Source organism: Phocoena phocoena, chromosome 15, assembly GCF_963924675.1.
Source record: "Phocoena phocoena chromosome 15, mPhoPho1.1, whole genome shotgun sequence".
In the NCBI taxonomy this organism is placed as follows: Eukaryota; Metazoa; Chordata; class Mammalia; order Artiodactyla; family Phocoenidae; genus Phocoena; species Phocoena phocoena.
Genome location: NC_089233.1, coordinates 19329248 through 19354115, shown reverse-complemented (window position 1 = coordinate 19354115; position 24868 = coordinate 19329248). Strand labels below are relative to the sequence as shown.

The 24868-nt window shown below is 44.1% G+C and overlaps 1 protein-coding gene and 1 non-coding gene across 7 annotated transcripts in view; one reads left to right on the top strand and one right to left on the bottom strand.

Moving 5' to 3' along the window:
- Window positions 1–7352: 7352 nt before the first annotated feature.
- SLC5A11 (solute carrier family 5 member 11) overlaps window positions 7353–24868 on the top strand; it is a 41676-nt gene continuing 24160 nt past the window's right edge. For 3 of the 6 annotated variants that reach the window (XM_065892538.1, XM_065892537.1, XM_065892536.1), the window contains exons 1-4: window positions 7371–7505; window positions 11566–11637; window positions 16322–16426; window positions 17628–17687. In XM_065892538.1, the coding sequence (XP_065748610.1) occupies window positions 7371–7505; window positions 11566–11637; window positions 16322–16426; window positions 17628–17687 (372 nt within the window). Of the gene's footprint in view, window positions 7506–11565; window positions 11638–16321; window positions 16427–17627; window positions 17688–24868 lie in introns of those variants that run through there. The other 3 variants (XM_065892535.1, XM_065892540.1, XM_065892541.1) reach the window with 3 other exon arrangements.
- On the bottom strand, window positions 9223–9295 carry TRNAE-UUC (transfer RNA glutamic acid (anticodon UUC)). The gene has a single exon. It is a non-coding gene; the product is annotated as a tRNA-Glu (tRNA).

Sequence of the window (24868 nt, the reverse complement as noted above, 5' to 3'; positions counted from 1 at the left end):
TTCTGGACCTGATCACGTTCTATAACGAACTCGATTAATGCTTTTAGCAAAACTGTGACATAGGTCTGATTAATATCCCCATTTTATAGATGGGAAAACTGAGCCTCAGAGAGCTTATTTGCCCAAGATCACGGAGCTAGTAAGTGGGAGAGCTGGGATTTGAACCGGGCAATGCAGTGCTAACATCTTTACACTTGATCGCAGTGCATCTATTTCCCAGGGAGTTTTTGCCTGTAATTAAACTTTGTAATTAGGTGGTCATTGTCATCTTTAGCCAGTGCAGACTCCTTCCCTGGTTTTTCTCTCTGTCTCTTTCATTTTCTGTCCCTGCTAATGTGTTTGCTGTCCTTCAGCAAATAGGCCTGCATCCTGGCAAAATAGTTGGTACTATTTTCTGTCTCAGAATGTATTTAATATACACATATGGTTTTATGCTGTAAATCTTTATCCGCTTGTTCCTTTTTCTTCGATCTTGAAATGTTTCAGATGCATACATGTTGTAGAGGATACTGTAGCCCCACCAGCGCACACACACGCAGGAGACGGCCTCAGCAACCGAACGCAGGGAATACAGTCAGACCCCTCACCTTGCTGTGGATGTGCTTCCCCATCCCTGCCTCTCACTGGTGAAAAGTTCCACATCTGCTCTGGCAAATTATGTAAGCGGCTGAAAGGAAAGGGGTGAGCAGCCGTCTCTGCTTGCTGAGTTTCCTGTGTTCCTTAGCCAATGGGCAACTGCAAGGGTAAGGTGTTCTTGCAAACAGGGCCGTTGTTACAACGCCCGCTTTACCTAGACTCCTGTCAACCCTGGCCTCCCACAGGGGAGGGTCCCTCCCAGGAGGTGAAGCCCTCCCGGGGCAGTGCAACTGGTGGCTCTAGGCACACAAGGAGCTGCAAGGGGCTGAGTGAGATCTCTCGAGGATGGTGGGGGCCACATCCACAGTAATCACCACTTTGTCCTCCATGCCTAGCACAGAGCCTGGCACACAGCCAGTGCCTAATAAATGTTTGTGGAAAAGAAACAAGTAGAGGGAGGGAAGGACTGAAGGAGAGGAGGAGAGAAAGAAGGAGAGAAGGGCAGGAAGAAGGGAGGAAAAAGAGACATACCAGCTAGTATTGGATAACAATGAGCTTCGGTTCAGGGCCTGGGTTCAAATCCCACCTCTGACACTTAGTGTGACCCAGAGGCCAGTGGCACAGCCAGGACCTGAACCCAGCTCGCTGTCACTTCTTGGTGGCTCCATTTCCCACCTGTAAAATGGAGGTATAATGTGTTTGTCTCACTGGGCTGACAAGGATGAGATAAGAGGACCAATGTAAAGCGAGCTCCTGGCTTGGCACTTCAATAACTAGTGCTCACTAAGCTTTAGAGATGATCCCTGTTACGGTGACAGTGTGACTTTACTGAACGAGGGCACGTGGAGGGCTCCGCCTGGGAGCACGTGGCCGAGGCAGCAGCACTTGGGTTCCACAGCTTCTCTGGTCTGTTGTCCGAGCTCCTATTCCCACCCTGAAGACACAGCCTGTCCCTCCTGGCCGCCGGCAGGTCCCCCCCACCACTCCCTGGGACTCAGGAAGAGCCTGGAGTTTGTGCCAGCCTGCCCGGAGTGGGTGATGAATGACTTGTTTATCTGCTCCTGCCCCTCTCGGTGCCTGGCAGGCAGAGGCCTGGAAGGGGCGGCTGGGAGCTGGGCTGGACATGGGGGAGGGAGTGTCACCAGGCTTTCTGCTGCCCTTCCTCCTTCCTTCCTCCCCTTCCTCCCTTTCAGACCTGTGGGGTTCTAGAACAAGCTGCCCCACTCCCCATTTCAACATCTTAATTCAACACTTTAAATTGCTTCCTCCAGTCCTAGGCCTCATCCTCCCCAAGTCCCCTGTTTTAGAAGCAGCAAAGTACTTCAAAGCAGTTGGACTGTTTGAAAATGCAGGCTCCGAACCCTCCTACGCTGTTGGTGGGAATGTAAACTGGTGCAGCCACTGTGGAGAACAGTAGGCAGGTTCCCCCAAAACTAAAAATGGAGTTATCATGTGATCCAGCAATCCCACTCCTGGGCATATATTCAGAGAAAACTCTAATTCGAAAAGATACAATGCACCTCAGTGTTCATAGCAGCACTGTTTACAATAGCTAAGACGTGGAAGCAACCTAATTGTCCATCAACAGAGGAATGGATAAGGAAGTGGTGTATATATATATACAATGGAGTACTACTCAGCCATAAAAAAGAACGAAATAAAGCCATTTGCAGCAACATGGATGGACCTAGAGATGATCAGACTAAGTGAAGTAAGTTGGAGAAAGACAAATATCATATGACATCACTTATATGTGGAATCTAAAACAATGATACAAATGAACTTATATACGAAACAGAAATAGACCCACAGACATAGAAAACAAACATATGGTTACCAAAGGGGAAAGGAAGAGAGAAATTAGGAGTTTGGGATTAACAGACACACACTACTATATATAAAATAGATAAACAACAAGAACCTGTTGTATAGGACAGGGAAGTATATTCAATATCTTGTAATGACCTCTAATGGAAAAGAATCTGAAAAAAGATATATATATATATATATATATATATGAATATATATACTCATATGAATCACTTTGCTGTATACCAGAAACTAACACAATATTGTAAATCAACTATACTTTAATAATTTTTTTTTTTTTTTGCGGTACGCGGGCCTCTCACTGTTGTGGCCCCTCCCATCGCGGAGCACAGGCTCCGAACGCGCAGGCTCAGCGGCCATGGCTCACGGGCCCAGCCGCTCCGCGGCATGTGGGATCTTCCCGGACCGGAGCACAAACCCGTGTCCCCTGCATCGGCAGGTGGACTCCCAACCACTGCTCCACCAGGGAAGCTTTTTAATAATTTTTTAAAAATCATGGCAAAAAAAGAAAGAAAACGCAGGCTCTGAAATCAGACAGATCTGGATTTGAGTCCTGCCTTGGGCACTCAGTCATGTGACACCACTTCCTTGGCTGTGGAATAGCAATAAGAACACTACCTACCTAACAGGCGCTTCACCCCTGAGTCAGCCTTAAGGACCATCTACCCTGTCCTCCCCAAGCCTCCAGAATCAGTCTCCTGGTTAGACCCTCATTTATGAACCTCTACTTCCACCCTAGGGAGGGTCTCCAGCACCAGTCTTCCCTTTCTACTTTCTCCCTACAAGTTCTCTGGTTCGTTTAGGTTATTACCATCCCATTGGACAGACAACAATGATCATAACACCTAGGCCTGACTGAGGCAGGGAGGGCTGAGGGGTGATCTGAGGTAGAATTGGGGCTTCCACTACGCACTCCTGCATTCGAGTGGGGTAAGTGAGTTGGGTTTGCCTGATACTGGCAAGTCTATATTCCCTCCTTCCCTCCTTCTCTTGTCTGTTCATCTCTGGATGAGAGCTATGGATCAGTGATTGCTTGAGTCTTCTCACAGGTCTGAGAAGCTGTGAGCATTCTCTGTACTTGGCATGAGAAGGAACGTTAAAAGTTATTGAGCGCCCCCCTGAGGCTTCTTCTCTAAGCGACTGTCCAATCTTCTAGGGCTCAAAGGCGGTGGTTCTCAACCCAGGGGACACTTGTGGCTCTCACAACTGTGGGAAGGGTGCTACTGGCATCTAGTGGGTAGCTACCAGGGATGCTGCTAAACATCCTACAATGCACAAGACAGCTCTCTATAATAAAGAATTATGTGATCTAAAATGCCAATAGTATTGCAGATGAAAAACTCTAAGAACAAGGAACATCCTGCCCAGGTGACCAGGCCATTCTGTCTTTGGGCAGCTCTGATTAGAAGTAGGAAACTATCCCCAGTTCTCCCCCTCTCTCTCGCTTACCCTGTTAATTAATCTCCAGGTCCTACCGATTCTAACCCAAATTATTTCTCTAATGCACTTTCTCTCACCCTCCATATACTTCATCTCAAGTCTGGGCTATTTCAAAATACCCTTCCCGCCCACCTTTCTTGCTTGCAGTCAAGCCTCTCCTGCCCTGCCCCACTTCCACCACCTTGTTCAAAATTCTTCAGTAGCATTTCTTAACCTAGAGTAGAGGGGTGCCACAGAGGCATTGCTGCCTAGCGGGAGATGTTTTGAAATTTTATCAGATATTTTTGGTTGTCACAATGACTTGGGGTACCATGGCTTGGTGGAGACCAGAGGTGCTAGACACCTTGAAATTCACAGAACTTCCCCAAGCAACCAGGACTTTCGGATGTCCCACCTGACCTTCATGCAGGCGAAAAACATGCTTACAATTATCCGAGAGTAGAACCAGTTTGCACAAAACACAAAGTGTTGGCTGTTGTTTTTTTTTACATTCAAAAAATAGCACAGGGAACTATATTCAATATCTTATAATAACCTATAATGGAAAAGAAGCTGAAAAAGAATATTTATCACTTTGCTATACACCTGAAACTAGCACAACATTGTAAATTAACTTCACTTCATTTTAAAAAATGGTTTTAAAAAAATGTACCTGCTTTTTATTTTCACCAAGCTGTCTCTGATATTTCTCAGAGGGCTCTATCTTAAGTTAAAAGCATGGTATATCGTGGGAGTTGTTTGGACTTCTTTATAACATTTAAAATCACAAAGCATTTTTCACAAATTTAAACATTCTGGTGTTCCTCTGTAAACATGCTTTATTCTGTGCTTCTGGAATAGAATGGATTCCTATTTTCTTATTTCTCTTAAATTAAAAATTTATTCAGTATAATAGGTAAAGTGATCTGACTGTCCCTTTGAGTCTTGCAGTGGAGTCAGATGGAGCAGTTACATTTTGGATTATCCATCATTTTAATCATAAATTGCTTCTATTTCTCTTTTATAATAGAGTTAGAGCACTGTATTGATTTTTTAAAAAATTATGTGTGTAGGTAGGTAACACTAACTATGAAGTTCATCTCCGTTTTCAGTAAAAGGAATATTACAAAATATTTGTTATAAAAACAGAGAATGGGGCTTCCCTGGTGGTACAGTGGTTGGGAATCTACCTGCCAATGCAGGGGACACGGGTTTGAGCCCTGGTCCAGGAAGATCCCACATGCAACAGAGCAACTAAGCCCATGAGCCACGATTACTGAGCCTGTGTGCTACAGCTACTGACGCCCACTCACCTAGAGCCCGTGCTCCACAGCAAGAGAAGCCACCGCAATGAGAAGCCCGCGCACCGCAACGAAGAATAGCCCCCGCTTGCCACAACTAGAGGAAGCCCGCGTGCAGCAACGAAGACCCAACGCAGTCAAAAATAATTAAATAAATTTTAAAATGCTCAATTAAAAATTTAAAAACATAAAAACGGGATGATATCTGAAGATGATGACAACTGATGTTATCTTTGAAAATTACTGACCTTACAGAATCCTTTGAATGACATCAAAGGCCTGGTATAATGTCTTCATAACATTATACGAGCCTCACTGCCCATCTCCCTCCTTCCAATCTTACTTAATACTCAGGCAAGAATCTGATGGTTCCTTAAGCATGACATGTTTTTTCACACCTCAATGTCTGTAGATACTGTTGTCTTGGCCTGAAATGCTCTCTCATACCCGCTTATGCTGTGTAGGACCACCCACTCATTCTTCAAAACCCAGCTCATATGCTACCATCTGGATTTCTCCATGTAAAATTAGGTGGTCCTTACCTCATTGCACATTGTAGAAAATTAGTAATATTAATAATAGCAGATACAATTTACTGAACACAGCTGTGCGTGGCACTGTTCTTAACACTTCACAGGTACAAGCTCACAGCAATCTATGAAATGTAAACTCTTATTGCCCCATTTTGCAGATGGGAATGCTAAGGTTTTGAGAAGTTAGGGAATTTGTCCAAGTTCTCAGGATCGGTAAGTGGGGGAGCCAGCTTGATGACTCCTAAGCTTGAATCGTTAATACCTCTACCTCTATGTACCTCCACTGTATGAAACATCACGTTGTGTTATTATCTGAGTGGGTTTACCCATTATTGGGGTGCACATCATAGAGGGCAGGACTGAGTTTTTCATTCCTGAGCCCCTAGAGGCTGACACCTCCAGAGTGGAGTCATCTTAACACAGAAGTAAGTCAAAGCCCAAATCGCTTATAGTAAAAAAATTACCCTTGAGAATTGTATTAGTTTCCAATTGCTGCTGTAACAAATTACCACAAACTTAGTGGCTTCAAACAACACAAGTTCATTATCTTACAGTTCTGGAAGTCAGAAGTTCTCAATGGGTCTTACTGCACTAAAGTCAAGGTGAGAGTAGGGCTCACTTCCTTCTGGATGCTCTAGGGGAGAATCCATTAATTTGCTTTTTCTAGCTTCTAGAAGTCACCTGCATTCCTTGGCTCATGGCCCCATTACCCCATTATCAAAGCCGGCAACATCACGCCAAATCCTTCTCACACTCTCATCTCTCCGGTTCTCTCATCTAATCTCCTCTTCCACTTTTAGGGACCCTAGTGATTGCATTAGTCCTACTCAGATAAGCTCCCTATTTAAAGGGAAGCTGACTAGCAACCTTAATTACATCTGCAAATGTAATTGTCCTTTGTCATATAGCGTAACACATTCACAGGCTCTGGGGATTAGGATGTAAACATCTTTGAGGGGTACATGATTCTACCCACCACAGGAATCCCTTAAATTGCCCAAGGAAGTGCAATATACTGAGAAATACCTTAAGATACTGGTTCAAAACATGGATTCTGGAGCAAGATTATTAGCCTTCAAATCCCAGCTCTACCACTTGAACTGTGTTACCTTAGGCAAGTTAGTTAACTTCTCTGTGCCTCAGTTTTGCCAGCTGTAAGATGGTATGATAGCAACAGTGCCCACTTCACAGGTTTATAAACACTTAGGATGATGCCTGGCATATAGTAAGTACTATATAAGTGTTTATTAAATATATGCATTTTATGGGCATATCCAGCAGCGAAACAAGATTGTATTGACTCACTGAGCCTCTGACAAAATTGCTGGCTTGACTTTCACCCAGCAGTGAGGTACCTGGGGAACAGAGACTGACGCAGGTGTCTTGTTTTTCTCTCACTCCCGGGTATGTGGAAGAGGGCGGTGAAACATCTGTACTACTTAAATTGTGTATTCTTCTTTGTATTTTGCCAAGTGAGTGGTTGGATTGGTAAACATTAACTGTAGATTTGACGTGACTTCCTTGTAAATGTTTGCTGAGTGAGTGAGTGGGTGGATGCATCTGCCTTCCCGAGGTTGTCTCCTCCACGTGTGTCCTCTTGCTTGGATGTCCCAAGGAGGCAGCCACGGAAAGGGTGAGAAGAGTGGCACCAGGTCCTGGCATCTGACACACATTTGCGCTTCCACAGGGGTGAGAGAGTTCATTCAGGACCATGGAGAGCAGCCCCAGCAGCCCTCAGCCCACGCCGTCAGATCCCCTGGAGGCATTTCCCCAGAGGACTCTGGAACCAGGTGACATCGCAGTGCTGGTTCTGTACTTCCTCTTTGTCCTGGCCGTTGGACTATGGGTAAGCCAGGTCAGGGGGAGGGGAAGTGGCTGGGGTGTGGTGACAGACTAGCTCAAGGTCACACGGTAATCAGAACTTTTATTATTTTTATTTCTGGCCGTGCCACACGGCATGCGGGTTCTTAGTTCCCCGACCAGGGATCGAACCCGTGCCTCCTATAGTGGAAGCGCAGAGTCCTAGCCACTGGACCGCCAGGAAATTTCCTAATCAGAACTTTAATATTTAAAGAATGCGTTGAGTATCAACTGTGTGTCAAGTACCTTGTTAGGCACTTTCATTCATGTTATCTCTTGTAATTTGCACAGGTCGCTATGAAGAAGGTACTATTGCTATACCCCATTTTATAGATAAGAAAACCGAGGCTCAAAGAATTTAAGTTCCTTATTCTGTTAGTAAGTTAGGAGAGCTGAGGTTAGAATCCATATCCTTCACTTTGAAGCCCATGCTCTTTATTTTTTTTTATTTTTTTTTATTTTTTGAAGCCCATGCTCTTTAAAAAGTAGTTTTGTTTTTTTAAAGGCAGTGAAATAAGAACAACTTAAAATGACACACAGTGAAAAGTCTTACTACTACCCTTCCCTCCACAGGCAACCACTGTTATTAACTTTTTAGTACATTAGTGTATTCTTCCAGAGTTTCTTTAGGTAAATCCAAGCAAATATTAATGTGTATATTTCCCTCATTCTTAAATAGAAGGTAGCTTATTATACATATCGTTTTTTATTTTGATATGTTTCACTGATCAGTGTCTCCTGGATATCTTTTCATATCAGTATATGGACGCTTCTGCATCTTCTTAAAAGTTGACCAGTACTAACGCACCATTGTAAAGCAATTATACTCCAATAAAGGTGTTGAAAAAAAAAGTTGCCCAGTATTCCATAGATGATGATACTGCAATTTATTTAACCTGTTCCTTGCTGAGGGTCATTTGGATTTTTCCCCATCTCTTAACACTAAAATTTATGCCGTAATGAACAAGTCTTGGACACATTATTTTGGATGTATACAACTATAATGTAGGATAAATTCCCTGTAGTGGAATCGTCAGGTTAAAGGATATATGTATTTGTAATTATGATAGCTTGTGTCAAATTGCCCTCCTTAGGTTTAGTGCCAATCTGCACAAAATCATTAAACGTATGAAAGTCACATTTTCACATCCACAGCAACACTGCATTGTCAAACTTTTTCATTTTTGCCAAACTGACAGGGAAACACAATATCTCAATGTACTATCTTATAATCAGTGAGGCTAAAATAAACATCCTTACATATGTTTAAGAACCACTTGTTTCCTTTATGTGAAGTATGGCTTCATTTTTTTCCCATTTTCATTAAGTTCTTGCTCTTATTCTTATCAATTTCTAGGAATGCTTTACCTATTAAAGAGACAGTAACTTTGGGATAAAGGATAGTGCAGAGGAGGTGCTGCTATCTGATTTTCAGGTCAAATGACTTGAAAACTGTAGCCTACTGAGGTGTCCCCACTTCAGTTTGACTATTTGTAGATCATTTCTCTACTCTTACCCCTTAGCTTTCCCTGCTCCAGATCAATCAGGGGATAAAAGTACTGGCCATCCCAAAGACCATGGATCTGATATTGAGATGGGTGAGATGTTGTTAAGGGTCAGGGCTTTTAGTTATCTATCTATCTATCTATCTATCTATTTATTTATTTATTTATTGTCATGCTGCCTGGCTTGCGGGATCTTAGTTCCCTGACCAGGGATCGAACCTGGGGCCCCGGCAGTGAAAGTGCCGAGTCCTAACCACTGGACCGCCAGGGAATTCCCAAGAGTCAGGGCTTTTGATTCAGACAGGTTTGAGATCAGGATTAGGTGTAGGGGTAGAGTTAGGGTGAGGGTTAGAGTTCCTGGGAATCTATATTTTCACAAGAGAACTGGGAGACTCTGATGTATTACTAGTTTTTGCAGTCATGGATTTAGACGATCCCTTTTAGCACGAGGAGTTCTTTTTTTTTTTTTTTTTTTTTTTTTTTTTTTTACGAGGAGTTCTTTACTCTTGGAAAATACTTCCTGTGTCAGGGTTCAGCAGGAATGAGCCATAGTGTCTGTTTTCTATAGTAAGATCATTTGCAGGGATGAAAAGATATCATTTCATGTCATCTCCCATCCAGTAAGACTCCTCTCACCAACACCTGCACGCAGAGGCTGGGAGAAGTTAAACCACTTATCCAAGATCACAAATAGCTACTTAGTGGTTAAAATGTCTCTGTTAAAGCACCTTTAATGCCAGGAAGCTCACTCCTAAAGAGCTCTGAAATCAGGCTGACCTAGGTTTGAGTTCCCAGCCTTCTGCTCTGTAGAAATTTGGCACTACATACATGACTTTACTTCCAAGCCACAGTTTCTTCATCTGTTAAACTGGCCTGATGACACCAACCTCATAGGAGTTGGTGACGATTAAAATGAGATGATGCTTCAAAATGCCCAGTATAGTGTCTGTCACATAGTACTGATACTCAATGAACGATATCCATTGTGAGCTATCTATAGCTCATTGTGGCTTGTCTATACAAGCCATGAGTCTAAAACTCAAATGCCTAGGGGGATCTAGTGGGTTATTATACATCTGTGAGGCAGGGAGTGGTAGGGGCTGTGTTGACCTGAAGAGTTTATGTCTCCTTTAAGGGCATTCAGATGAAAATCTTCTTAAAAACCATGGGTCAAACAAAATATATTTGACCTAAAAAATAAACAAACTAGTGAATATAACAAAAAAGAAGTAGAATCACAGATATAGAGAACAAACTAGTGGTTACCAGTGGGGCAAGGGAAGGGCGGGAGGAGCAATACAGGGGTAGGGTGTTAAGAGGTACAAACTATTATGCATAAAATAAGCTACAGGAATATATTGTACAGGGCTTCCCTGGTGGCGCAGTGGTTAAGAATCCACCTGCCAATGCAGAGGACACGGGTTCGAGCCCTGCTCTGGGAAGATCACACTTGCTGCGGAGCAACTAAGCCTGTGCGCCGCAACTACTGAGCCTGCGCTCTAGAGCCCGTGAGCCACAACTACCGAAGCCCGCACGCCTAGAGCCTGTGCTCTGCAACAAGATAAGCACCCAGTGAGAAGCCCACACACTGCAATGAAGAATAGCCCCCGCTCACTGCAACTAGAGAAAAGCCCACGTGCAGCAACAAAGACCCAATGCAGCCAAATAAATAAATAAATAAATAAAAAAGAATATATTGTACAATAGAGGGATATAGCCAATATTTTATAACAACTAAAATGGAGTATAGTCTTTAAAAATTTTGAATCACCATATTATATAGCTGTAAATTATGTAATATCACACATCAACTATATTTTTTAAAATTATTTATTTATTTATATTTATTTTGGCTGCGGGGTCTTCATTGCGGCATGTGGGATCTTTTAGTTACAGAATGCATGCGGGATCTAGTCCCACAACCAGGGATTGAACCCTGGCCCCCTGCACTGGGAGCGCAGTCTTATTCACTGGACTATCAGGGAAGTCATTTTTTTTTAAAGGACCTCAGAGTTTTGTACTTTTAAAATATTTCTAGTTTTTATTTTTTGGACGAGCCACGGGGCATGTGGAATCTTAGTTCCCTGACCTGAGATCGAACCCGTGCCCCCTGCAGTGGACTCGTGGAGTCTTAACCTCTGGACTGCCAGGGGAGTCCCTCAATCTTTTTTTTAATTATAGTTGAGGGACTTCCCTGGTGGTCCAGCGATTAGGACTGTGCTTTCACTGCCGAGGGTCCGGGTTTCACCCCTGGTTGGGGAACTAAGATCCCACAAACCGCATGGCAAAAAAAAAAAAAAAAAAAAAGTGAAGTAAGATATTTCAGGCAAACGATGTCCATGGGAAGTATCGCTCAGGGACTCCTGCAAAAAAACCAAAAACAAACAAAAACCCAAAAACAAATAAACAAAAAAAACCAAAATAAATTTGATGTCTGAGTCTGGCCTGCTGGACTCCCAGGTTATAATCTGTGGCCTAGACCATTTTGGGAGGTGTCTGATTGCTAACATTTCCCTCACCCACCCCTCTTCTTTGTTTCAGTCCACAGTGAAGACCAAAAGAGACACGGTGAAAGGCTATTTTCTAGCTGGAGGGGACATGGTGTGGTGGCCAGTAAGTAGTCTTTGGTTCAATTAAAATTACTTCTCGAAGACTCTTCAAGTGTTGATATTCTGTCTAACCTTTGCTCACTCAGGACTGTCTGGTTCCATGTTGTCTGGAAGTCACAGTCTAGACTAGAGAAGGCTTAGCTCCAACTCAAATTTGTTTGAACAAAAAGAATTCATCAGCTCACCTAAGGGAAAAACTGAGGGTTGGTCTGGTTTCAGGTATGGCAGAGTATAGGGGCCCAAGTGATAAGTAGGACCTGGTTTCTCCCTCTGTTGATCCTATCTATCTATCTATCTATCACCATTTATCTATCCATTATTTATCTATCATCTATCTATTTCTATCTGCTTCTCTTCTTCTGGATGGGTGCTATTCCCAAACAGGCTCAACTTCATGTCAACAAGATGGTGGCCACTGCTCCAGACCTTTCATCCTCTCAAGTTCCAGCCTAGCAAGGGAAGAGCACCTGCCTCCATGGCAGTATCCCTGGAAAATATCCCATCTTTGATTGTGTCCCTTGCCCATCTCTGTGCCAATCACTGTGACCAAGGTAGTTTGATGTGCTAACTGACTCATGATGTGCTAACTGGGTCACACACTCAGTGCCTAAGCTGTGGGGCATGGAGCCTGCTCTGAGGCATATGTGATGAGAAATGAGAGGGGCTAGACTCTGAAGGAAAACTGGAGAGCATGGCTGGGACAAGGTGGAATGGGTGTTGAGAACATACATAACAAATACAACAGCCCAATTAGTATTTTCTTTTCAAGGGTAGCTAAAGGCATTACTAAATACACACACGCACACACATCATACACATGCACACAGACCTCTGCTTCCTGGGCCCTGAGTAGGGGATCAGGAATAATAACTTTATTCTTGATCTCCTAATATAAGCGTTAAATCTTTGAACTAAAAAGAGAGAAGACATCTCCCGTTTGCAGGGAGTCCAAAAGATGTAGGATGTAAGATGCAGAGATAACAGGTATATAAGTTTCTGGTCCATGAGATGTCTAAAGACAATGACTACAGTGTCCTCAAAAGATACCAAAAATGAGCTCTGGATTATATATTCAACGAATTCATTTAAAAAATTCCCTGAGGAATATGTCCAGCAGTGTGCCAAACACAGGAGACATTAGCGAGCTCGTCTTCACCCTCAAGGAGCTTGTAATCTAGTGCAGTGTTTCCCAAAATATAAGTAACATGTGCCCCATGATTGTTCAGTTGTGCACAGACAGAGCGTTAAATAACATCAAATTACTTAGTGAGAACATTATTCCCTTTCCTGTTCTCTGTTAATCCTCTTGGTTACATAAAAGAAACAAAGTTTGGTACTAATATGGTTTTACCAACCTTCCAGCACTGGCTAATCTCTGTTTTTTGTTTTGTTTTGTTTTTTTGCGGTACGCGGGCCTCTCACTGTTGTGGCCTCTCCCGTCCAGAGCACAGACTCCGGACGCACAGGCTCAGCGGCCATGGCTCACGGGCCCAGCCGCTCCGCGGCATGTGGGATCTTCCCGGACCGGGGCACGAACCTGCGTCCCCTGCATCGGCAGGCGGACTCCCAACCACTGCGCCACCAGGGAAGCCCTAATCTCTGTGTTTAAAACAGAATGCATATATCTCTTCTATGCATATATCTCTTCTATGTAGAGCAAGTGATACTGATTTTCTACTTAAGGCTGTGGATGCATATATATATATATATGCATGTACTATTATATTACTAATATATTGTATTAATATCTAATACATTGACTAAATAATGTGATTCATGTATATGAGTTAAAGAAGAAGTCAATATAAAGTAAAATATTAAGTAAATAGCAGTGCAGGTACAGTGAACTTAGAGAAGGCTACAAAGGAAATATTCAGCGACAGTTTTAAGAAATCCTGCCCTAGTGGTCTCTATGAGGAGTGATGCTGAGTTCCTAAAATTCAGTAGCAATACAGCAGCCCACCTAAGTATGCCTGCTTTCGCATGTCACTTCTGGGACCATTTCTGTGCTCATACTCCTTGGATGACCCTTCCCCAGGTCAAGAAGCAAAGGGAAATTTTGGAGCTTTTTTTGCTTTCTTCACCTAAGGAGAATGATGTCAATGTGAAGGAGATGTGGTTAAGAGTTTGGGCTTTGGCTTGATAAAATGTTAACATCTATAGAAAATCAATACTAGTTCTGATAAGAATTGGTTATAGAGGTTTATGTGGTCTGTCACAGCCTTGGACCACCTAACACTGTCCAGGGGGCAGGTGCCTTTGTGCATATCCCATCATTTCATTTCAAGTAGCAGATGTCTGTCGCTGGTAGACAGAGTCTGATAGCGCTAAACATTTGGATCACATTATGAACTGCTCTAGTCCACAAAGCAACCTTCTGATTATAGTTTGGCTTCTCACGTAGCTTATCTACATGGAGAGGCTGTAGAGGCTAGACAATTTGAATATCTGGTTGCATACCCAGTTGTAAGTCTCACTGGAAATCAATTAGCTTTCTGCTTTTATGTGTAAATCTTAGGAGTTTTGTTAATCCAGGTCTGCCCCTGATTAATAAATCCATTTTCTCTGTAATTACTAAGTGAAAAAAAAAAAAGAGAGAGAGAGAGAGAATAGGCTTTGGAACATGTACATTAGTTAGCTGTTGTTGCCTAACAAACCACCTACACATTTAGTGGCTTAAAACAGCTACAGTGTATTATTTCTAATGATTGCGTGTTTTGAGTGGGTGGTTCCTCCCCCGCTCTTTAGAGTCACTCGTGGAGCTGCGTTTAGCTGGTGGCTGGGAAGGGCTGGAAGTCCAAAATGGCCTCATCACAAATCTGGAGCTCTGGCAGGAGCTAGACTGGCTAGAAGGCAAGGACTTCACTCTCTATATATGCCTCTCATCATCTAATGGCCCGGCCCAAGGTTTTACACAAGGCATCTGATTCCAAGGGCAAAAATGCAAGCTGCCGAGCTGTTGTGTGTTGGCCTGGAAGTCACACAGTGTCACTTTCACCACATTAATAAGCCACAGGCCAGCGCAGATTCTTTATGGGAAGAGTGGAGAATCAGAGGAGCATGCAGAATGGTGTCATTGGGAATGGCAGAATAAAGATCTTTGAAATCTCCTCCTGCATAAAAGCAATGAGAACAGTGGCAAAATTGTCAAAATCATCATTTTCAGAACTCTGGAAATTGACTTAATGCTAGTATCCATCCAGGGAGCTTTAATTCAAGAAAAACAGCTGAATCTCAGTAAGAACAGGAAGTTTTGTAGGGTTTTACCTGGCTCTATTCTCATTCCCTTCTCTTCAGCTCTGCAGTAGTCTTGAAGGCCACTGGTTAGAACAGGATTGGATCTCTTTCAAAGTCCCATTCTCATATTATTGTCAGTATTTTACCCACCTTGCAGTTCCCTGGAAAGCTTCCCTTGCACAACTTGTCTTTATTTGATATGACTCAGTGATGATCTAGTGTGAGCAGCCCTTTACCCAGAGGCATTAGTTTAAAAAAAATCAGTGGCAATTGTTTGACATTGTAGCCGCCTGAGCTAGCAATAAGGGAATTAAAATGGTGCACTAGATAGTATCTATTTAACATAAATAGTAATACTCCCTAAACTGAACTACAGACTCACCACCATTCCTATCAAAATTCCAGCTGCATCCCCTCCTCTTTTTTTGCAGAAATTGACAGACCAATCCTAAAATTCAGATGGAAATGCAGGGACCCAGAATAGCCAAAACAATTTTGAAAAGGAAGAAAACAGTTGGAGGACTTATACTTCCCGATTTCAAAACTTACTACAAAGCTACAGTAATCAGGAGAGTGTGATACTGGTATAAGGATAGATCAATGGAATAGAATCAGATGAAAACCAGAGACCAGAAAGTCAATGGGAGGCACAACAGTCCTCTCACAGATAGCTCCCTCTCTGTCTCTTTCTCCCTCCTTCCCTCACCTATCTCTATCTCTGTCTCCATCTCGCTCTGTCCTCTCTTGATCTGCCTTTCTCTGCAAGTCTACCTCATTCTCCTCTCTCTCAGCAGAGTGGCAGTGATGAGTGCATAGCTGAACATGCTACTCACCTCCCCCATCCCCTTGCTACACACACACCTCCCTGGGTTACACACCCCCAGCCTAAGGGACCAGCAAATATGGTTTCCCAGTTCCAGATTCCCAGGAGAGAGAATGTAATTGGCCCAGCTTGGGCCAGGCCTGTCTCATGCAATCAACTGAGACCAGGGATTGTGGTCATCAATTACCGTCTTGGCCACTTAGATTTCTACTAGAAGGAGGGCTCTCTTCTTTGCTAAGTTAGAAGCAGAGTTGGGGAATAACACAGGCTTCGTGATTCTCATCCTGAAGCGCTTTCTACAACACCTGTCATCCTCCCTCCCCCCCAGGGATGCTGCACACAGTTGTTCAAGTTGTGCACTGCACAACCCTAGAGGGGACACGGTTCACATCTTAGGCATCATAGATATGTGTATTTGTTATGCCAGTTTTCTGAAGGTGGAAGTAAAATAGTCTTAGGGAAGAAGAGGCTTCTGATTTCTAAAAAGTTGCTTAGATGGGCTAGGGATGGCCCTGCTTTCTCCACTTCTCCTTTTGTCTTGGTCTCTTTGGGGAATGGGAAGAACTGGTGGTGGGAAGAAGCTACACCAGGCTTTGGCTCCAAGATCTGATCTATCATCTCCCCACAGGTGGGTGCATCCTTGTTTGCCAGCAATGTTGGAAGTGGACATTTCATTGGCCTGGCAGGGTCAGGTGCTGCTGCGGGCCTTTCTGTAACTGCTTATGAATTTAATGTACGTATGTTACCAGGGCATGGACAGCCCACCCTCTACGCAGTAGGTAGATCCCAGGGAGCAGTTGTATGCATGCTCTGCTCTTTTAAAAATAGAGTGGTGCTTTATGAAAAAGCAAACAGGAATCATCAAGGGCACCCCTAGTTAACAAAAATCAGTTTGATCTGCAAGTCCCAGGCCTCCCTGTGTTTACTTGATGGGAGCCCATAAGGCAAATACATGTGTGAAGAAGGCTCAGAGTCTCTCCCACGTGGATGCAGAAGATAGAAGGTTTTGTGGGACTGGAGGGTGTTTCTGTATATTAGATATCAATTGCCCATCACAAAACTTTGTGGTTCAGTGGTTCTTGATCCTTTTGCCACCCCACAGGTACCCAAGAGATAAGACACACTCTTCTATGTAGCAGGATGATTTTCACTTAGTGGGAAGGGATGCACTTAGTAGTAGTGATCTTCATCTTCATAATGACTCACATTTTTTAAGCACTTACTCTGTGCCACAGACTTAAGTACACCACATACATCATCATATTACAGGATTCAATTACAGACTAGAACCAGACTGCCTGGGTTCACATCTGGGCTCTAAAACTTATAAGCTGTGTGACCTTGGGCAAGTTACTAGATCTCTCTGAGCCTCATGTATAAAACAGAGATAATGATGATACCTGCCATATCGAGTCATTGAGAGGATTAAATGAATTCATGCTTATAAAGTGTGCACAGGAATGCCTGGTGTATCGTAAGTGCTCAGTAAGCATCATCTCACTGATTTCCTTCCAACAACCAGGTGGGGGCAGTTACTCCCATTTCACAGGTGAGAAGAGTGAGTCTCAGAGACCTGTATAAACTCTTCCAGCATCACCAGAGTGATCATCAGAGTGGCCTGCCGGAACTCACAGGCTTGATTTAACCCCAGCCCAAGGAGGGGAGGGAACACAAGGGGACGAAGGGGGACACTCAAGGTTTAGGACACACAGCACTGGGGGCCACAAAGAGCTTCTAGTTCCATTCTGCCCTACTTCATCCCTGTGTCCTATGTAAACATGAAAATGTGACAGCCCAGGGAGGGTGAGCTACTCAGTAAGTAAGAGATGGAGCCAGAGGCAGATGAGGCCAGGTTCCATCTGGACACGGGGAAATCCGTGCTGACACCACAGTCTGGGTGGGAGCTGAATCCTGATTCCGCTTTTCCCCGGCAGGGCTTATTTTCCGTGCTGATGTTGGCCTGGATCTTCCTCCCTATCTACATCGCTGGTCAGGTGAGTCTGAGGGGGGCTGGGGTGCTATGGAACAGGAAGACCCTTCGGGAGGGTCAGCTTTGCATTCCCTCCCTCCCGCCAGCATCCTTCCCTCCCTCCTGCCTGCGGACATCCATTATACCAGCGGTCCCCAAACTTTTTTTTTAAATTAATTAATTAATTAATTTTTGGCTGCATTGGGTCTTCGATGCTGCGCACGGGCTTTTCCCCAGCTGCGGTGAGCAGGGGCCACTCTCCACTGCAGTGCGTTTGGCACCAGGGACTGGTTTCGCGGAAGGCAATTTTTCCATGGGAAGGGGGCATGGTGGGGATGGTGCAGGCGGTAACGTGAGCGATGGTTCAGGAGGTAATGCGAGCGATGGGGAGCCATGGGGAGCGGCAGATGAAGCCACGCTGGCCCGCCCGCTGCTCACCTCCTGCTGTGCGGCCCGGTTCCTAATGGGCCTTGGACCGGCACTGGTCTGCGGCCCGGGGGTTGGGGGCCTCTGCGTTAGTCCCTCAGAGGTCCCAGCATTAGCGTGGGATGATGCACAGCTGAGACAATTAGGAACCCTGTCCTTAGCATTTCCCACCTAGTGATGGACATCAAAGATACATGGGGGGCAGGGGCTTTCAGGAGCTGGAAGAAACGTTGGCTCAAAAAAATTTTTTAATGCCAAAACACAAATGTAAAAATCACAGTCTTTTCTAAATGTTTAAGCCACAACATATTACTGCTTTTAACATACACACGCGCACGCGCGCGCGCGATTCAGTGATTTTTTTTCTTCCTTTGTACCCAAAACCATAATTATTGAGTTATTTCTGGCTGATGTGATATGTCAAAATTTTTGTTACAAAATAATGCTGCTTTAGACTTTTTGAAAAATAAGTTAAAAAAATCACTTCTAGGGACTTCCCTGGCAATCCAGTGGTTAAGACTGCATGCTTCCAATACAGGGGGCACAGGTTCGATCCCTGGTGGGGGAACTAGGATCCCACATGCTGTGCAGTGCAGCCAAAAAATAAAATAAAAAAATAAACTTAAAAATCACCTGTGGTCTTACTGACAGCTTTCTGTCATTCATACCATCTAGACTTAATTCTATTTTAGACATTCTACTACACAGGGCAAGATATCATACAATATCATAGTGTTATTCATCAAGCAATAACTGATTTTAACTTTTTATTACAGAAATTTAAAAAAATACACAAAGTAGAAAGAACTACTTAATGATCAGAGAAATCATTGAAAAAAAAAATCACTCCGTAGCAGAAGTAGTGCAACCTTATGCAAAGGGCAGTGATGTAGGGATAAATAACCTCACTTGGAGATAATAGTCTAAAAGCATGGTTTTTGGTGACTAGGGACCTGGTTCTGCCCATACCCACCTGTGATTAGCTCCCACATAGACAAAATCTCTGGGATAGAACAACACTGACTGGGACTGAGGATCTCTGGGCCAAAGCATCAGCAGATATTTCTTGAGCACCTAGTACAGGAAAGAGTAAAGGATGGTGGAGATGTAGGTTAATTCATAGGTAGAGTGGCCAGACGTTCTCAGCTGATGGTTTCCATTTTCTCTGGGAAGTAGAAGACAGTGTCATTTGCTGAATGAGGAAGGAATTTGTGTGGTCGAAGGTTAATAAGAGGCATGAAGATTTGAAATGACTTCTATAGTTTGTAATAGAAAAACCTGTGGACAACCCCAGTATCGCTCATTAGGGGACTGGGCATCTGTACTGTGGATATCATGCTGCGAAAAGGGCTGAAACGGACAGAGTTGTGCTGCTGTGAAAGGATCTCCAAGCTCTGTTGTTCAATAAAAAATTCCTGTAACTCTAGACATTCTTTGGGCAACATCTTATTCAGAGAGAAGATTAAGCCCATATTAGATAATAAATGCCAGAGTGCTGAAAAAAGATAAAAAGCTACCCAATCTATTTTTATTGGGCAATAAAATAAACACAGAGAAAAGTGGTAAAGCACAAATGTACAGCTTAACAAACTACTGTAAAATGAACACCCAGATCAAGACACAAAACAGGGACTTCCCTGGCGGTCCAGTGGTTAAGACTCCGTGCTTCCACTGCAGGGGGCACGGGTTCAATCCCAGGTCGGGGAAGTTCCACATGCTGCATGGGGCGTCCAAAAGACACAAAATATAACACTCCCCCACCTGCCTTTAGCAGATCACAGATGCCTTCCTTTCACAGTGACTTTCATTGGACTCCCTTCTTTACTTTTCTTCACAGTTTTAATTGGGCATATACCTAAACAAGATGGTTTAATTGTACTTTTCTGGAATGAAATATACATAGAATTGGGGGGGTTACATTCTTTCCTTGCATGTAGCTGGTGTGTTCATTTCCATTGCTATGTAGTATCCTGTAGTATGACTATACCCCAATATATTTGTCTATTCTTTTGTTCGTGGGCATTTAGGTTGTTCCTAATGTTGGTCTGTGATAGACAACGCTGCTGTGAACATTTTTATACATGTCCTGATGCACATAAACAAGGTTGCTCCTAATGTTAGCCTATGATGGACAATGCTGCTATGAACACTTTTTTTTTTTTTTTTTTTGCGATACGCGGGCCTCTCACTGTTGTGGCCTCTCCCATCGCGGAGCACAGGCTCCGGACGCGCAGGCTCAGCAGTCATGGCTCACGGGCCCAGCCGCTCCGCGGCATGTGGGATCTTCCCGGACGGGGGCACAAACACGTGTCCCCTGCATCGGCAGGCGGACTTTCAATCACTGCGCCACCAGGGAAGCCCGAACGTGGATTCTTAACCACTGGATCACCAGGGACGTCCCACTCACTGTTCTTTCCACTGAAAATTCTGTTTATATATTTTCTGGCCATTTGAACTTTCTCTTTAGGGAAGTAACTTGTCTAGGACTTTTGCCAACTTTTCTATTATGTTATATAGCTTCTTCTTACTGATAGAAGCTCTTTATACATTCTGGAAACAAACCCTTAGGGTGATTATATGTGTTGCAAATATCTTTTCCCCACTTACTCTGTGGTTTGCCTTTTAACTCTCTTAATGGTGTTTTTTGATGAACAGATCTTAGATGTTTTAAAAAGTTATTTTATTCAAGTATAGTTGATTTACAATGCTGTGTTAATTTCTGCTGTACAGCAGAGTGATTCAGTTATACATATATATACATGCTTTTTCATATTCTTTTCCATTATGGTGTATCACAGGATATTGAATAGAGTTCCCTGTGCTCTACAGCAGGACCATGTTGTTTATCCATTCTATATATATAATAGCTTGCATCTGCTAATCCCAAATTCCCGATCCATCCCTCCTGCACCCCCCACCCCCTTGGCAACCACAAGTCTGTTCTCTATGTCTGTGAGTCTATTTCTGTTTCGTAGATGGGTTCATTTGTGTCATATTTTAGATTCCACATATAAGTGATATTGTATAGTATTTGTCTTTCTTTCTCCATTCATCTGTTGATGGGCATTTAGGTTGTTTCCATGTTTTGGCTATTATGAATAGTGCTGCTATGAACTTGGGGTGCATGTATCTTTTTGGTTTTGTTTTGTTTTAATATTTATTTATTTACTTGGCTGTGTTGGGTCTTCGTCACAGCATGTAGGATCTTTCGTTGTGGTGCGCGAGCTTCTCTCTAGTTGTGGTGCATGGACTCTAGAGCACGCAGGCTCAGTACTTGCAGTGCATGGGCTTAGCTGCCCCATTGTATGGGGGATCTTAGTTCCCTGGCCAGGGATCGAACCTGCGTCCCCTGCATTGGAAGGCAGATTCTTAACCACTGGACCACCAGGGAAGTCCCCATGTATCTTTTTGAATTAGAGTTTTGTCCGGATATACACCCAGGAGTGGGATTGTTGGATCATATGGCAACTCCATTTTTATTTTTTAAAGAAACCTCCATACTGTTTTCCATAGTGGCTACACCAACTTACATTCCAACCAACAGTGTAGGAGGGTTCCCTTTAACAGATCTTAGTTTTAATGTAGTTCCATTTATCATTTTTCCTTAATTACTATCTTTTATGTCTTATTAAAAAATATTTCCTACTCTAAAGTCATAAAGATATTCTCCTATATTACCTTCTAGAACTTTTCACATTTAAGTCAATTATCCACCTAGAAGTAATTTTGGTCTACCATATTTTGAGAATAGGATAACGCCAATATGACCCATCAAGAAAATTACAGACCAGTTTTACTTATGAATATGGAAAATGACCTCTACTCTATAGAGGCCCACCCTACTCTCTAACCACCAGTTTACTCCTGTCAGTTCATTCATTTATTTGTTCATTGAAGAAGCATTTATTGAGCTGAATGCCAACTGCATTCCAGGCACTGGTCTAACAGTTCCTCATCCTTACCAGGCTCTCTACTTCCCCAGCCCTTTACAGTGCTTTCCCCTCTTGCTGGAAAGTTTTCCTTTTCCTTTGTGATTCGGTTAACTCCTATCATCTATCCAAATCCTACTTCAAGCAACTATTCCTCCAGGAAGCCCTTTCTGACCTCTCTGATTAGGTGACGTCTCCTCCTTCATTGTGTTCGCCACAGTTGCCGTTTTGCCTTTGCTTGTGTGATTATTAAATGAATACGCCTCTCCCATTAGACTGTGTGTTTTTCCCATTATACTTTCTCAACATCAGCAGTAGTAACATTTGGGGCAGGATAATTCTTTGTTGTGTGTTTTTATGCGTGTGTGAGGGGTAGTCTGTTCATTGTAGGATGTTTGCAACGTCCCCGATCTCTATCCACTAGATGTCAATAGCACCCCCCAAACTGTGGCAGCTGCGGTGTCTCCCGACATTGCCAAATGTTCCCTGGGGAGGTATGAAATCTCTTCCTTCCATTGAGAGCCACTGCACTAGACTGTGTGTCTCTCCCATTAGATTGTAAGCTCCAGGAGGGCAAGAACTATCTCTGTTTTCTCCCAGTGTCTAGAACAGTGCCTGATACATAGTAGGTATTTGAAAAATATTTGTTGAAATTGCTCAGTAGCGGGGTCCATGATTTCAGAAGGAAGTGAAATGAAGGATGAGCTGACACCCAAAAGAAGAGGCACCAATTAGGGACTGAAAGTCTTGGTCAGGTCCCAAAGCCGGGGTCATCAGAGTGGGCAAACGGAAGGGTTGCACTGATGAAAATTTGGGGTATCGGAGGTGAATGGGGTCCTGGAGATGACGAGGTTTGGATGTTGGCCAGAGAAATGGGTTGCTGGAGTGGAAATGCCCATCTGTTGGGGTTAAACAAAGACACTGTACAAGATGTCCCAGTGGGTGCTCGTCACTGTCCTTGAAGCTGCTTCCAGACTCAGGGAAAGTCTAGAAAGAGGGGAAGACAGTGGAGGAGCTGAATTCTCATTGGCTGCTGGACAGTGTTCCTGGGAGGCTTGGGGTGGGCAGAAGTTGCTATGGCCGGATGGCATGGGTTTCCGAGGAAGAGGGAGGGGTTTTACATGAGGACTGAGTGTGGCTGTCTGGACGTGATTCAAGGGAGAGTAAGAGAGATGCTGAAGTTCCCTCACTGCCCTGCACCCCCAGGAGATGAGGAACCACCAGACCAAGGCACTTGGGCGGTCCCCTCTCAGGGCAGTTGTCATTGGCTGCGTTTATTTCCTGTTAACATTCACCCAGCAACACTCAGAGGGTGGTTCCTGTGTTAACAGTCATTCACCTCTCTGTCTCTGTCTCTCTCAACCTCGCTTGATGGCAAATTGCCTTCTTAGCTACTTTATGACAAACAGCCTAGGTTCTGCGTCCCGTCTGTCAGCAAGCTTCACATTTCTCCCCAGAGTCTGATTTCTAGATACCAGTACTGCTCGCCTTCTGATGACTTTCACGCCTCCTTCCTTTCTTAGCTCATCAGAAACTTCCTGCATGTGGCAGGCTGTGTGGCTCTCTAGATCGTAATGGAGGTCAACTGATGATAAAAGCTGTCAGTCCTGGGCTTCCCTGGTGGCGCAGTGGTTGAGAGTCCGCCTGCCGATTCAGGGGACACGTGTTCGTGCCCCGGTCCGGGAAGATCCCACATGCCGCGGAGCGGCTGGGCCCGTGAGCCGTGGCCGCTGAGCCTGCGTGTCCGGAGCCTGTGCTCTGCAGCAGGAGAGGCCACAGCAGTGAGAGGCCTGCGTACCGCAAAAAAAAAAAAAAAAATCTGTCAGCCAATGATAAGAGTCTTGCTCCCCAACAAGACCAGCTGGTGGCTGTCATTCACAGACGAGATAGTGAATCCTCTTGAGCAGCATCTTCCTTGGTCCACTTATCTGAATGGGCTGAAGTTCTCATGCGCTCTCTCTAATTAGCTTTCATACCATCACCAAGAGTGTGTCCATTCAATATCGTTTGATTGAATCTTTCCGTGTGTTATTCCCTGGTAGAGTGTCAGATCTCAGTGCAATGTGCTTCTGGAAAATCCCTGCTGTGTTTGCCTTGCAACAAATCAGAGGGTTGAGGCAAGCCACTCATGAGGGTCAGAATCCCGAGTTGCCCTTTTGGGGAGAGGGGGAGGAAAGAGATGCTTCTTTTTAATTTTAAGGTGTCTATTTATTCCTAGAGTTCAATTTTTTTGGCCAATATTTTATTATGAAAAAAATTTCAAACCTACATCAGTGTTGAAATAATTTGACACTGGACACTCTTATAGTCTTGAATACTGTACCCAGATTCTACTATTAACAACTTACCATTCTTTTTTTTTTTTTTTTTTTTTTTGCGGTACACGGGCCTCTCACTGTTGTGGCCTCTCCCGTCGCGGAGCACAGGCTCCGGACACGCAGGCTTAGCAGCCATGATTCACAGGCCCAGACGCTCTGCGGCATGTGGGACCTTCCCGGACCAGGGCACGAACCCGTGTCCCCTGCATCGGCAGGCGGACTGTCAACCACTGTGCCACCAGGGAAGCCCCAACAACTTACCATTCTTGAATCAAGTCTGGCCATCCAGTCTCTCCCAGTCTCCACTCCCAACTTCTTCTACCTTCACAATCTGACCTTGGGATGGATGGTTTGCCATTTATCAGCTCATGATCGGGTACCTATTAGTCTACTCCCTGGGTTAGACTAAGGAACACCCAAGCAGCAACAGCCTGGACGAGGGGCTGCAAACATAATCATTACTCTGTCTTTTCCCATCCAACATCCGGGACCTCATGGAAGAACAGTTGTGCATTTGAGGTTCCATTGTCTAG